This window comes from Manis javanica, chromosome 10 (genome assembly GCF_040802235.1).
Source record: "Manis javanica isolate MJ-LG chromosome 10, MJ_LKY, whole genome shotgun sequence".
Classification (NCBI taxonomy): domain Eukaryota; kingdom Metazoa; phylum Chordata; class Mammalia; order Pholidota; family Manidae; genus Manis; species Manis javanica.
This window is the reverse complement of record NC_133165.1, coordinates 57,261,720-57,276,742: the sequence shown is the minus strand read 5'-3', so window position 1 is coordinate 57,276,742 and position 15,023 is coordinate 57,261,720. Positions and strand designations below refer to the sequence as shown.

The window sequence follows — 15,023 nt, the reverse complement described above, 5'->3', positions numbered from 1 at the left end:
ATTTGGGCATTTGAATGACCTTACACCTAAAAGACCAGATTTATCAGGGCTTTGTCTAACAGGTTAAATTAGTCTCACAGGAGAGCATATCATTATATTGCACAACATGAGACAGAACCCTGTTTTTCTTTCTGAACCTTTTTACTCACTCATTCATCTAGTATAGATACATAGATATAAAATCAGTTTTGGATTTAATGCTTCTGAAGTATTTTGGGGCCAAGAAGTATATATAAACTCTCCCTGCATTTTAAACAGTGTTTTTTTAACTTACACTTTTTCTTTTATTCACTAATTTGCAGAATCAAAGATACCTGCATATTTGAAATAGTTGCTTATAGAACAGTAAGACAGGTGGCTTCTCTGCCCCTTATTACTAACCAGAAAAAGAAAAAAAGCAGGGTATCAACTTAGTAAATGAAAACCCTGAACAAATGTCTTTGCCAAAATAAGATTTTATTTTTAAAGTTATCTGAATGAAAGTCATTTGAAAGATGTAAGGGGGGAGACCTAAGACTTAACAGACGTACATTCTAAATATGAACTCTCTCCAACCCCCACCATGGTCTTTGTCATGCCAGAAGGCCACTTGCTTTGGTAATTCCTATTGGTAGCTCCTAGAAGAGATCTTTTCCCATAAGCCATCTTCATTTTTTTTGTAGAGTAGAGCTTTATTTCCAGGAAAGAGCACATTAGTTGGAGACGGGTATTGTTTTAAAAACATCAAGGTAGATCTAATATGTTCAACAAAGTGGGGTGGCTCAGCCAGAGGTGAAGTGGAAAGGTTCTAGAAAAACAAGATTTGGGGCATGAGAGAAGAACCTTGCTCTGATCCCTACTTGGATAAAGACATTAGCTAAAGTATCTTTGTGTTCCTTAAACTGTGTATGTTTTCAGACACTATACAAACATATAAACTGTAATATTACATAAGAAATGAGATATACTGGATTAATGAGGAAAGAAGCCATTGGATGCTTATTTCACTTACGCAAATGTCTGTCTAGGATACTACTTATCCCTTGTATAGAAGTTAAATGGGTCTGCCAGTGGCATCATAAAAATAACACTCACTGAAGGAAAAGCAGCTATTATCTAGTCTAAATCCTTTTTTTCTTACAGATGAGGAAACCAGGGTCCAAGAGATTTTTTTACCCAACCTGTAAATTCTCACCTCTAGTATTTGCTTATCATCTTGCTGCAACCAGAAATCCACATGTGGAAATTGCATCCAGGAATACGGTCCTATACGAAGCTGCTCTGTCTTTGCATCGTAAATACTAATCATCTAAAAAACATTTCAAGGATAGAACTTAAGGAATGTTACCAGCATCTCACACCCTACCATTAATGCAGGCTGCAGTGTGGTCTAACAGTTAAGGGATTTATCTGGATGATAAGTTGCTTTAAAATTTTGTCTCCTAATAGCAAAAGCTGCTACTTACTGAATACTTCCAATGTGTCTGGTACTGCACTTTGTGGGTAACACACTATTTTGTTTAATCCTGACCCCTATTCTGCAGGAAAATGTCATTTTCCCATCCTGGTTGCCCACCGTCACACTTAAGTAAGCATCAGAGCTGACCTCAGACCTTCATGTTCTCTGAAGTCCACAGTTCTCATCACATTGGAAAACACTGCCTTGTTACTTATACCCAAGCAACTAAGTGCCTTGCAACTTAAGAGCTCACAATGCAGATCAAAAGACCAATTTGTAAAAATGCTGATTTGCCAAATGATCAACTCCCTGTATTTCCAAATTAGCTAACAGTTTTCAGCTTAACCAGCAATATTCAATTTTGGTTACTGAAACTGAAGTATGTTCTGCATATTAGCCAAATCAAAGCTATTAGGTTACTAAACTACAAAAGGACCCCTGAAAGGGTCGGCGAAATGGATCACTGCATCCAAGCATTATTTTCCAATGCAAATGTCAGCATTTCATAAGTGAGATTTCTTTTGCTCTGAATCCTATTTCTATTTTCCCACAACTTTAAGCATTTCTAAGGATTCTTTCATCCATTCCACGTATGACTTAGGTTTTATTTTTCTATCTTTTAAAATTAAGGTGTTATTGAATTTAAAAAGCAGCCTAAGGTCATCAGGGTACATCTTAGCACAGCACTCTCCAGTGACTAGGTCCCCCTTCCTGCTCCGGCTTCCTTCCTTTGTGGGAACTTTACCTCCAAGAGGGTTCATTCTCTTTGGATCCGATGCAGGGGGTTCACATTACCCCTCTCTCTACCTTCAAGACAGACAACTAGGGTCTTGAGTTTATAACCAAATTACACATTATTCCTCTACATGAGAGAGAGAGAATGTGGTGGTCCCTGACATAAACCTCACTCCTAAGGTCTACAGAATTGGAGTTCTGATGCCTTTTTTTCCTCCTTAACCCCTTAACACACAGATGATTCAAACTCACGGGTCCTCCTGTTAGAGCTCGTGCAGCACGCAGCTGCTCCTCTGGACCTCGATCTTGGAAGGAAGCTCTGTAAATCTCTGCAGTTTTGATGTTGACAGCTGTGAGAGAGAACAGGATGACTGTGAACTGACAAAAGACACAATGGAAAGTTTACACTCTTACCTTTCTACCACCACCATAAAAAAAGAATATGGATGAGTTTCCTTCAAAATGAGAATAGAAACTGAACAAAAACTATTGTCTGTAGTTTCTCCACCACCACCTACCCTGAATGGGAAAATGTGACCCTTTTAGCCAAGCATCTCAAAAAAAGCTACTTTCAGTGAGAATAACTGAGGTCTCAGCTGGACTAGGTAAGACTGTTCCAAACCAAGAGCCGCCCGCACGTGAGAAGCATACCCTCTCTGCAGGCAGGTGCGAGGCAAAGCCTCCCTTCAGCCCTGTGACCAGACATGTCTGCAAAGGCTGGGGGTAGAAGTGTGCCAAGTCTGGTGGTTTTAATTTTTACTATTAAAGACAAGTACAAAGCTATGGAGATTAAAACACCACCTGTGTACCCACCACCCAGCTAAATAAACGTCACAGATATGGTAGAAGCCCTCTGCAGACAGCCAGTTTCACCCTATATCCTCAGGAGTCCAGGGGCTGTCATAGGAGAGGGGAAGGCTCTGGTTTACTGTAGCCTGACATTTCTATGCCTTCCTTTGTAGGATCTTTGTTCTCAGTCAAAACCTTACTTGGTTCCCTGTGTACAAGGAGACGCCTCACCCCAGCCCCAGGGCACTGGCTGGAGAAGGCGCAGCCAGTCGCAGGAGTGCAGAGCGTCTCTGACACTATGCTGCTTAGGACCTGGAAGTTTTCTGTTTTGTAGATAAGGGTTAGAGAAGGAAAGCTACTCATCCAGGGCCCCTGAGCAAATAGATCTGAAACCTAGGGCCTGTGCTGTACTGAAGCAACAGGCTCACTAGTTGGCTGCACTGGCCTTTCACCAATGCCTACCTTCTGTTTATGACCAGCCCCCAACCATCAAGGAAACATACTGCTTACCAATGCCGTAAATTATTGGAAAGTGGTTTCCATTTTCTTCCCGGTCATTTAGTTCTAACAAAACAAAACAAAAAATTAAGACTTAATTTTTAAGAACTAAGCAATTGCTTTCACTTTCTATGCTAGAAGCCACTGCAAAAGAGAGGGAAAATCAGAAAATGAAAAAGTCAGTTTCCCCACTGGCCTGCTGAGTCCCAGGGCAGTTAGGTCTGTACTGAACCAACGGCCACTTCCAGAGTTCATGCCCCTGCCACCTGTACACTCGGCAACAGCCACAGGGCTCTGTCCTTCCAGGAGAAGAGGAGGCTTTTGAAAATCCCAAGGAAGGAAAGATGAGTTGCCCTGAAGGGGGTCAGGCTCTCAAAGAGGCTGAGCAGGATTTGGACTTGCAAAATGAGGGGAAAGCCATTACAGCAGATGGGCAAGTGGGACAGCCAGCCACACTGACCGACTGTGTCTCCGACGATGGGCTGATGCTAGATCCCTTCCTACCAGCGAGGGCAGAAGTTCCTGAAAGCTACCACTTTGTTTTGGGAGAGGGTGGAACCTACCTGTCACACATAACGTCACTAAGTGAATGTCTTCTTCTTGTCTGTCAAATTCACCTACAATTAGAATTTTAAAGCTGAATGTCAAAAAAGTTCCTTAAATTAGCAAAACTGAGCAAGTCAAGAGGGGACGGAGGGACAGGAGCCAGCAGATCCGTCCCACTACTTTTTGGCCACAACCTGGCAATCTAGAGACCAGACCGCATGACCTGATGCTGCAGAATCCTGTCTGCAAGTGACTGACACATTCCCAGCCTCAAACCCAAAGGCAACTGCAGCCAAGGCGTTCCAGTTTCTGTCCACTCTGAGGAGTTGGGAGGGACAGACTGACTCATAGGATTTCTTTACTCTTAAGTAACTCTTCTCTCTAATGCTCAGAGAAAATCATCATAAAATTTGGAAAATACAGGAGAGTATAAGGGGTACATGAGTTTTTAATGATGTAAGTAGATGGGCTTTTAATGCCCATAATTCTAGCAGTTAACATTCAGTATATTTTTTCTTCCATATCTTTCTGCACAGCTGAGCGTATATTAGGTAGAAAATTTTATAATATATCCTGATATTTTTGTACATACGTATTTTCCCATAATTCAAACCTCTTCATAAGTATTATTTTTTAATGGCTACAGAACTACTATTCTACTAATAGACACTAGATTATCCTACTGCCCATCTCTGGACATAAATCTCTGTGCACATTTCAGATTATTTGCTTAGAAAAGATTCCCAGAAGGAAACCACTGGGTCAAAGAGTAGGAACCTTTTCGAGACAAGTCGTGATGCCAAACTGCTTTCCCGACAGGCTGCACCAATGTATATTCCGGCACTGTGTGAATATGCCCACCTCACTACCTCGTGGCTAATTAACACAGAACAATCTCCTTTTTTCCTAAAATACTTGCTAATAGGGAAAAAATGCTGATTAAAATGGACTCTTTTGCTTAGAAGGGTCTTTGGTTACATGACTCAGAGCATGTCCTATTTTGGAATGCGACAACTGCTATCTTAAAAGAAAATCTTGTCCCCCTAACCTTAGCCCCTGAAAATTTAGCTCTAAGCCTGTGAGTCTTTAGAAAGCTGAGCAGTTTATGTTACTCCTCTTAGGTCTTATACTAATTGTGATTTTCATCCAAACAACAATAGGTAGAATTTTTACTGAATTTTGGAAAAAACTGAACTTACTAAGAAGTTGATAGGTGAGTTTTTGTGACAACTGCCTATCGTCACTGAAGCCTCCCACGAGGTGCACTTCCAGCCTGCCAAAGAGATGGGACAGTGGTCAGAGGTGCACGCTGCTTGCACTTGGAATTTGCACTCAGCCTCCGTGAGCCCTGGCTCTGCAAAGCACCTGCAGGCCCTGCTCAGGCCACGGCACAGATGGAAGGTATCTGTGCAGCACACAGGGACCAAACGGAACAAGAGAGGCTGCGGAGGCTTGGCAGGCTGCTGGGGACCCGGCCCAGATGCCGGAGGGCTGAGGGGACCTACCTCCTAACACATACATGGTGCTGCCTGAGGCAGAGGGTAGGAATCCTACTCTGGAACAGTCTATCACACTATTTCCCACTGGAAGCAGGGTACTTCCAAAAGCCTCTGTAAACGCCTCAGCCTACGAGGCACTGAGGGAGACGACTGGGAAGGGACACAGGCCTTTCTGCTGGTGACAGGCCCTTGCTGGAGGATGGAAGGGGACCTGGACACGTGCTGTCTCCCCTACTAGGCAGCTGTCTTGGAGAGCAGAATCATCTCCTTTTCAAAGATAAGGAAGCTGGGTCTGTTTCTAAGGCCTGGGCTTACCCACTACACCAGCTCTTCCTGAAGTCTGTGTTCCTGAACATCAGCCACATGAGGTGGAGAACTTCTTAACAGTGAAATAAGCTTGCGAAGCCTTGCCCACCGTGAGCTTCCTAGGGACAGTCTCGTGCCCATCAGCCCAGCAAAGATCTAAGACATCCAACAACTGAAAACCAACTGCCCCACCCTGTTTCCCACACTTGTCCACTAAACCCCTTGTCAACAGCCTGTGACAACCTGGGGAGGTGGGGCTGTATTTCATACTGCCTATTAATAGACAAAATCTTCCTGAGGAACAAACCAGAAGCTTCTTTGCAACAGCACAGGGCAAAGTATCACATGGCCTCAAAATAAACACTGAGTAGCAGGCAGAGCCACGACCACCACAGCACTGCCAGACCCTGGGGGACATCCTTGCTCATTGGGCAGGACTTGCAGACAACCTTCCGGAGTGACCAAGTCCGTCCTTCTAGGGACCGGCAGACCTCCAACCACGGTCCGAGAACTGTGAAGCTGGGGCTGTGGCCCAGTCTGGCTGTGCAGTCTGCGGGACCCAGTGTACAGTAAGCCGTCTGCCAGCTGCGGGGGCACATGGAGGGGCCCCGCCTGTGTCACAGACCCAGGCAGAAAGAGAACTAAATGTAAAAACTGACCTGTGTTACACTAGTGAAACTGATAGGCTTTTATTAAATTCCTGGGCATCTAACAGTCTGTGGCTGACTGGACTAGCTCATTCAGGGGCTGCCTCAAACATCAAAGACCACGAGGCGGTGCCTGCACCATCTGCCCAAGGAGAGAAGCAGGGGAGGCGTGTGGGCACTGGATGCACAGCCAGGCCTGAGCCGCTGGCAGCCAGCAGCATGACCCCGCAGCAGCTAGATCTGTATCGGGCCCGCGAGGCGGAGGGGGTCACACTGGCAGGAACCAGCCAGAGGGTTCCCTGCTGCCATGCATGGCCCCAAACCAGTTCCTGCACCGGCTCTGCAGGGAGGCCACTGACATTCAAAACTGCAGCCCCTCCCTCCCTCACCCATCCCTTCCCTGTGTTTCTTCTCTGCCTTGCTCTTCTCCACAGTCCTTTCCACCATTCACGTCCTAGTTTGCTTAATGTGTCCTTGCTTTGGAACACGAACCCCTTGAAGGCGGGTTTGTCTACTCCGTTCTCCCCTCTGTCCTCGGCACCTCCAAGTGCTTGCTCACAGGGCCCATTCAGCATGTATCCGCTGCAGGGGACACCCCACACTTGGGGGTAACAAGGCAACGTCTGTTACGTGAGTATCTAACGCAAAATGAAACTTACTAAAGATAAGTTCCTGGTAATTACTGAAGATAAGACTACAGGTTCAAAGTCAAACATTCCCTTTACAGTCCAGGACCATTGTTGCCCTGCCTGTACCCAGCACCCAGTTCGTTCTCTCAACAACTACTGAGGGGCCAGTGCTGTGCCAAGTCCTGCTCCAGGGAGCAAGCCAGCCACTAAGATGGTGACGCTGTGGCACAGCATCCACAGATGTGTCCTTTATGCGACGGGGCACTTTTCTCGATACCCAACAGAGCAATGTGGCGCTCACCTTCCACCCTGAGCGTGGCTGGGAAAGGACTTTATGGAGTTCATGATGAGGGGGACCTCAGCCTTCGTGTCGGTCCCATCGCAGTGTGTCAGGCAGGTAGCCCCATTACCTGGAGAACAAGGGTGGAATGAGTCGTTATTCCCAACGCAAGCTCAGAGAGCAATGCGTGCCACTCCTGTCCACTAGGACCGCCTCCTCTCTGAGTACCTGTGAGGAAAAAAACAGAGAAGTCGGTGCTGCCCAGCCAGCTCCTCTGACCAGGCCGCAGGAAAGCCCACACAGACTGGACAGAGGTGAGCAGAGCCAGGCTGCACACAGGACACCAGGAAACTCGGGTTGGGGAATCAACAGACCCCTGCGGGGGGCCAGTGTGCGAAATGGTTTCCTTCGTTTGTCTCATCATACCTGTGTGCCTCAGGACCACAATGTGACAAGTGGTGGCATCATCAGAACCCAGAATGGAGATGGAGCCTGTTTAAAAAAGAAATAAAATAAAATATCCAATAGCCTTTTAGGATAATGCCCAATTCACTGCTTCCTAACCTACCATCCTTTGGGAAGGTTACTGCAAGCTCTCTTTGCTGAACATACAGAAGGCCCTGGGGTCCCACTTGTTGAACAGACTGACCTCTGAGAAGTCTGGCTCTTTCCTGTTTAATTAAAAAAAAAAAAAAAAATAGTGATGGAAATTAGTGAGGATGGAGTGACTGGCGATGTGGGCAGGAGGTGCCCCTAAGGCGGGAGGTGTGTGTATCGCTGGACGGACAGAAAGGCCAAGGGAATGAGGCAGCAGAAACTACCGCGTGGGCAACGGGAAGGAAGCAAGGAAGCTCTGTTCTTCTTTTAAACTAAAAAACAAGATTTTAGTACCTCTGACATAAACTGCAAAACTCTCTTTTCACAGTTCTTTACTAAAGAGGATGAGCCGCTTCACAATTTTGGAATTGTAAAGGCAATCAGATAATGTGGACTAGTGGAGGGGGCAGGTGGCTCAGATGCCAAGTCCCTTTCCTTCTCAACTCTCCGTCAAGAGGAAGGGCGGTTCCGACTGGCTGTGCCCCACACCCCTGTGCCCGGGAGAGAACTCCACATGCGCTCGTCCCCAACACGCACACTGGCGCGAAAGCCAGAGTGGCAACAGAAAAGTGAAGCAATTACGTGGAACCAAGTCACCACAACTGCTAAGCACACAGTCATGGAAAACGAAGACTGGGGAAATAGTCTTGAAAATAGTTTCACTGAGAAACAAGATACAAAAGCGTAAGAAAAAACTTTTAGGCTATAAATATGCTGGTAATACAGCAATGTGAAATGCTGCTATATGCAGGAAAGAATCCTGGGAGGTAATGCATCACCATGACCACGGCTATGTGACAGGGACAAACACAAGTGAGTGACCCTGCTGCCGTCATCTCCCCGTTCTGCACGCGTTCTATGACCTTAGTCTCGTCGTTATTAAACTAAAGAACAAAACCCTCAAAAATAAGCAAACTTACCGAAAGCTGTGTTAACAGTAGGAGTCAAAATTTTACCTAGCTGAATATGTGTATAAATTCCTGGACAGTAAACCTGTTGTGGGGGAGAGTGTGCAGGTAAATTCTTTAGTGAAAACTGAACATTTTTTTCAAAAATGTCAAATTAATAGACTAAAATAGATTTCCTTCTTACTTGCAACAAATTAATTCCTCGACAAACCATTCCTATCCAAATGTGTAAATGCAAGGAGTGTTCGTACTGTCTAGACTGGAGAATATCTTTATAGTCTTACACAGGTATCTCACCATTTATTGACAGGTGCTAATTTAGGTTAGTGCTTAGTTAACAAAATACAGGACATGTAAAAAAACTTAATGATCAACCTAATTATCCAGTGTCTTCTTGTTTTTATAAACTTCCATTAATTGGGAGCAAGGCAGCCATTAGAATGAGGCCGGCCCCTCAACAGAGGCAGTCTAAGGATGAGGGGAATTCCTGGCAGCTGTGCTGGCTGGGAGTCTGACACACAGGGCTGCCAGCTGGCTGAACCACAGCAACCCCGTCCACGAGCGTACCCCATTTTCACACCACCTCTCAGCTCACCGTTTCTCAAAACATGGTAAAGGAGAAAGCAGAACTTCCTCTTTATCATCCTTTAATACTCACCTTTTGCTTTGTTCTTTTGTGGGAGGAGGAGGGGGTTCACAACTGGGTCCCCACCCAACAGCAAAGCTACTGGTGAGAAGTGAACCATCACTTGCATACACCCCAGACCAAAATCACAGCTTCACTCAACCACACAGCTTCTACTCTTTCCCCAAGAAGCAGAAACATAAATGATCAGAAGAGAAAATGCCACAAAGACAGTATGTTGCTTTGGTTTTCCAATTTAAGAAAGGAAGAAAAGTTTAGCTAAACTTCTCTGTGGAAAAACACAGTCCCACTTTATGAACTCACATCCTTCCTGAAAGGAGCCCTTGTTTCCTCCTCCTGATGTTCTCTGGACACTGAGATGCACTGAAGACCCTCTTTCCTGTTAGTTACCCCCTACCACCCCTCATCCTCCTCTCCCAGCCACTGTCAACGGCACTGCGCTTGGAACCAGGGCTCGGCAAACTTTTTCTGGAAAGGGCCAAGAGTAACTAGTTTGGCTTTGCAGGCCATATGGTCTCTTGTCACAGCCACTCAGCTCTGCCTCAAAGCAGTCCAGCAACACATAAACAAATGGAGGGGGCTGTGTCCCCCCCAGATTTTATTTATGGGTGACACTGAAACTTCAATTTTGCATAATTCCATCTATCACAAAATGTTATTCTTTTGTTTTCCCCACTGTTTAAAAATGTAAGAGCCACACTCCTGGCTCATGCGTTATCCACCAACATTTGGCCTGGGGCTGTGGTGTGCTGATCCCTGATCACTTAAATGTACCCCGAGGATGACCACTCCCCACTGCTACACAGTGTCACTTCTTCCTTCAAAGACGGGGCAGCAAGAAAGTGCTCTGATCTGCACAGCACAGTGGTAAGAAACAATTAACAGGTGCAGCTCTCAGAACTGAGGCCCACCTTCCCACTCCCACTCGCGCTACATCACCTCAGTCCTTCATTATCTACGGCTAAGTTCCTGCCATCTGGGTTATGAGTGAACCATACAGAGCAAGACAGTGCTGGGGCTGGGGACCCCCAACCTTCACCGAGAGGCCCTGTGCTCCCGTCTCCTCCTCTGACAAATGGGGGGGCAATGGCCACTCCTTAGGCTATGTGAGGGTCAGCTGAGGCCAGGTTTGCAGGGGGACTGTCACCCTGACCCCAGCCCCTTGCCCACTCTGTCCTCCCTGATGGCTACCAGTGTCACTGCTTCAAAACACTGATTTTGTAACATTACTTTCCTGCTCACAAAACCTGAGTCCAGGAACTTGTAGGAACAATCACAGGGGCTTATAAAGATTTAGCTCTGTGAATGTTCATAATGGCCAATGGTCATAAATATCCTGCAAGCCTAAGAGCAGGAACTCAGTTGCGGTACATTCTTAGGGTGGAATTCTGTGGAAACACTGAACAGGATGTGCAGGACTGGTTACTGAGCATTCAGGGGCCGGGGAAAAGCAAAGGCCCAGACAGCAGCACCCAGAGGGACTCGCTCCTGCGACGGCAATGCACTCTGCCCCCGCTGTCTCACGCAGCAGCAGCAAGCCAGACATGGCTGGTGAGCACTGGAAATGTGGCCAGTGAAGCTGAGCCACTGATTTTCAGATTTTACTTAATTTGAATTGGCCAGTGTAAACAGCCACCTGCAAGGCAAACTGGTCTCCACTACCCTGCCTTTCGAGGACACATCTCCCTAAACAGGCCAAACTTCCCTTCAAGAAGGTGGGCCACCTGGTGTGTCACCACACTCCCCTACCACTTGGTGTGGCCAGGGGCTACTGTACTAAGCAGTGCAGCTCCCGAGGCAAAAGGGCTCCCTGCTGCCACGATGTGGACCTTAGGCAACTCACCCAAGCTCTCTGGCCCACAGTCCTCATCTGTAAAATGGGACCACTTGGTGTGCAGCCGTGAGACTGATCTTTTATCATAGAAATTTGCAAACAGATGAAAAACCGGGTGTCACTTAGCATGGAGAGTATAGCCAACAGTTCTGTAACATCTTCCTGTGCTGACAGAGAGTAACTGCACTAGTTGGTGTGAGGATTTATAAGTGTGGGTAACTGCTGAAGCACTGTGCTATATACTTGAAACCAATAGGAGACTGTGCATCAACTATACTTGAATTGTTTTTAAAAAGGTGTCACCTAAATTCTTTAGGCAGCTGAAATTTTTTCCTTTGGTGAGTCCCACTTCTGACCTCCTTAGTTAATGGTGTGACAGTGACAAGGAAAGTACTCAGCACAATGCCTCCTGTCTCAACACAGCGCTCAGCGCCACTGCTCCCCACTGCGTGTGCTTCCTAATATCCCTACTGTTCTCTTGAATTGCAAGTTGAGAAATACCTCGAGTTGCCCCCCTCTTCCCCTGTCAGTAACCCCTCCTTATCCTTTGGGTCATTTTCAGGGGACATTTTGCTCACTCATTTATGTAACAAATATTTACAGAGCTCAGGTTCATTGCCAAGGACTGCCCCAGGCTCTGAGGGACAGGTCAAGGGAGGGTAAACAGTATGCACACAAAACAATTACAAACTGCAATGGTTACACAGGCAATCTCGACACCTTCCCTAAGCCTACAGACCCGCCAGGTGCCTCTTCTTCATAACCCAGAGTGTAAAGGGACATATTTTCTTTATGGCACTGAGCAGTTTATGGCTTTTGAGCCATTCTGTTATTAAAAACCAACCCCGCTATAGCTCGCTGCAAATACCTTGATTGCGGAGGTAGAAGTGAACACGGTACCCAACATACACCAGGAACTCAATATGTACCCCTTAAATCAATGAATTGATTAATTCCTCCTTAGCTGGATCTGGGGCAAGTGGGAGGGCTGGTCCCAACTTTCTTTGACGGTAAGAACCCCTTTCCACACAGTGTGCATAAGCATCAACTAAGGGTTCAAAGATCTATTTGAGAACAAAAGCCGGAAAACAAAACAAAACCCTTCCATCAGGGCGTGGTCCTCAGCTCTGCCCAGCTGGGGAAAGGCACGGAGGGCCCTTTCTTCCGGTTAAAAATAAGCAGGAGACCCAGCCCCGAGGAAACGCGGGAGAAGAGTACGGGCCCGGCCCGGACGCCGCTGCCAAAGCCCACGTTCCCCCTGAGATAACCCCCTGCTTCCTGCCCACCGAGGACAAGGCAGCGTGCACCGCGGTGGGACACCGGGGGGGGGAGGGGGCCTCAGAGCAAGGGCGGTCGCGCAGCTCTGCCTACACGGGGCAAGTCCGGATCCGGATGGGACCGCGCTGCCTGGTCACAGGGTCCGGGCCGTCCTACAGCCGCGGTGCTGTGCGACCGTGGGCAGGTCGCCTAACATCTCTGGGCTCGTCCCCTCTTCTGGAGAAGGGGCGTCCGCAGGTGCCCGCTAAGGTCCCGAGGAACTAACAGTTCCACGGATGCCGCAGGCGCCCACGCGCTCAGCTGGGCCAAGCTCAGCACCTACTTCGGGAGAGCGGGCGGCGGCGGCGGCGGGGAGGGAGGGCTCGGTGCGCCTGGAAGGCCCCCCCGGGCCAACCTCGAAGCCCCCCGCCCGGGCCCCGCTCACCTCCAGAAGCGGGTGGGCTCGGACGAGGTCCCCGGCGGACTGCGGAAGCCGCACTCGCTGCCCCTCAACGAGCAGCGGCATTGCGGAGGCGGCCGCTCCGGCCCGGGCCGCCTGTCGCTCCCGCCCTCACCCTCGCCCTCGGGCAGCCCAGCCGCGCCGCGCCCCGCCTCGGGGGCCGCCGGGAAACCGAGTCCGGCCGCCGCCGCGGCGCCCCAAGAGGCGGAGGAAATCTGGAGCGGGGACGCAAGGCGCCGCGGGAAACGCAGTCCGCCCGCGACGGAGAGGCCACAGCCAGCTTCCTCCGCAAGGGGCGCTGGGAAACGCAGTCCCGAAAGCATAGGGAGCGGCCGGGAGCGCAGCTGCACTTCCCGCGAGAGCCGACGCCCTCGGCGCCTAGCTGTGCGGCCGAAGGCCTCGACTCCGTCACACCTGCTCTGCTTCGCACAGTGACCCGAGGAAGTTATCGGAGTTGGGAACCTGCTGTGCTGCTCCATTAGATCGTGTTCAAAGAATAATAAACATGAAACCATCTTAAACTGAGAAAATAGAGCCTGAACTTTGCGAGCCCCACACGTTTAGAAAGCAACATCCGAGGCTTGGCATCCAGTGGGCACTCATAGTGGGCTAAGGACCCTGGAGTCAAGGTCAGCAAGAGGCCGTGCAGTCCCTACTGAGTGTTAGGTACTCTGGTGCGAGGCTTCTCGCCTTGAGGGGCTCTTCTAAAACTTGGAAATATTATTCAAATAGACCCAGTGCTACCAATACATGAACAAAAAAGTAATTTTGCAAAGTCATAGTGGTGAAATGAAGAGGAGTGTAACTCCGGGGTGGGGGGAGGGGGGAAATCCTGGGGCAAAATACCTTTGAAACCGAAATCAGTCAAAGGGAGAATAAAGTGGAAGAAACCCGTTTATTTCTTACAGGCAGTCCAGTCCACTTTTGCTCTCCCGTCTCTTGCGACTGGCTGCAGAAGAGGCCCCCACCCAACCTCTCCAGTCCAGGTAAACCCTTGCTCGCCCTAGTAATTTCCTATTGATATGGAGATTGACTTCTCTCCACTGCTTGGAAACTCTTCTATTGTATGAAGTTGCACTAAGGCCTGGTGAGAGATTCTGGAAATACTGCAGTTTTACCGGCAAGAAGTCACCGCACATAGAGCAAAAACTACTGGAATGTCAACATCTACATTCCACCTCCTCTTAGCTTTCAAAATTCCCAGTGGGATTCTAGGAGGCAGCAAGAGTTAAGAACCACCATAATAAGCAACACCTGGCAGGGGCTCGGAGCGCTCTTCCTCTCCAGCTGAGATTTCTTAAATTGGTACCAACGAGGTCATGTGGATAAAATGGAGGTTATCTTTGCCTGGAAAAGACCTTTCAGGAAAGTGCTCCCTACTAAACTTTCTCAACAAGGTAGCCTAATAGCTAGTAACTGACTTTTCATGTATTTTCATGGCATCTCCACAACCCTACAGTAGGTATTCCCATTTCACAGCTCAATCAAGTGGAGCAGAGACAGGCTAGGTAATGCTCAAGGTCACAAAGCTGGTTAGAAAGAGAAACCAGATCTGACACTGCGACACTGGTCACAGCAGACAATAGGATGGATCCTCGAGCTCCTACCCCAATCAAAAGCCTGTTTTTCAGTAAGAGGGACAGAAAATTAATTGGTTTCATGTAATTCCAAGATTTCAGGTTTTTTTCCCCATTGTTCTTTCAAAGTATGTAAAGTTTTTGAAGAAGTGTTTGTTTCTTTTGGACCAGTTCAAGCCTCAGTCACTCCCACCTGGGTGTGACCAAAGAGAATCACTGACACTTCAGATGCACCTGGAAACCATTCTCATCACTGACATGAAACTAATTTTTGAGCACTTGCAATCACACAAAAATGCAGTAAAATCTTTTGTGTTTTCTATTGCAAAACAGTGCATTAAAACACAGTAGATAAAAAAAAACACACAAATCAAAAG

General features: G+C 47.8%; 2 protein-coding genes across 6 annotated transcripts in view; one reads left to right on the top strand and one right to left on the bottom strand.

Moving 5' to 3' along the window:
- Nucleotides 1-1,258, top strand: part of PDXDC1 (pyridoxal dependent decarboxylase domain containing 1) — a 51,747-nt gene extending 50,489 nt beyond the window's left edge. The window contains exon 23 of the mRNA XM_017662689.3: nucleotides 1,123-1,258. Within this exon, the coding sequence (XP_017518178.2) occupies nucleotides 1,123-1,166 (44 nt within the window). The 3' untranslated portion in view covers nucleotides 1,167-1,258. The remainder of the gene's footprint in view (nucleotides 1-1,122) is intronic.
- Nucleotides 440-13,275, bottom strand: NTAN1 (N-terminal asparagine amidase). Of its 5 annotated transcripts, none has more exons than XM_017662692.3 (10): nucleotides 13,055-13,274; nucleotides 8,017-8,038; nucleotides 7,794-7,859; nucleotides 7,389-7,497; nucleotides 5,206-5,279; nucleotides 4,024-4,077; nucleotides 3,473-3,526; nucleotides 2,426-2,523; nucleotides 1,175-1,288; nucleotides 440-787 (listed from the first exon to the last, which is right to left on the bottom strand). In XM_017662692.3, the coding sequence occupies exons 1-10, from the start codon at nucleotides 13,133-13,135 to the stop codon at nucleotides 605-607; spliced, it is 855 nt and encodes a 284-aa protein (XP_017518181.1). In that variant the 5' UTR covers nucleotides 13,136-13,274; the 3' UTR covers nucleotides 440-604. The 5 variants fall into 5 exon arrangements, with proteins under 5 accessions (XP_017518181.1, XP_017518180.1, XP_036848300.1 ...); XM_017662691.3 differs by having other exon boundaries at nucleotides 7,936-8,038; nucleotides 13,055-13,273; XM_036992405.2 differs by lacking the exon at nucleotides 4,024-4,077 and having other exon boundaries at nucleotides 7,936-8,038; nucleotides 13,055-13,275.
- Between the last annotated feature and the right edge of the window lie 1,748 nt (nucleotides 13,276-15,023).

Excerpts from the sequence above, each read along its gene's own strand:
- NTAN1 (XM_017662691.3), bottom strand. The coding sequence starts at position 13,135 with ATGCCGCTGCTCGTTGAGGGGCAGCGAGTGCGGCTTCCGCAGTCCGCC. Across the intron at positions 8,039-13,054 it reads GAGCCCACCCGCTTCTGGAG|GAAAGAGCCAGACTTCTCAG; the intron begins GTGAGCGGGGCC and ends TTAATTAAACAG. Across the intron at positions 5,280-7,388 it reads AGCCACGCTCAGGGTGGAAG|GCTGGAAGTGCACCTCGTGG; the intron begins GTGAGCGCCACA and ends TCTCTTTGGCAG.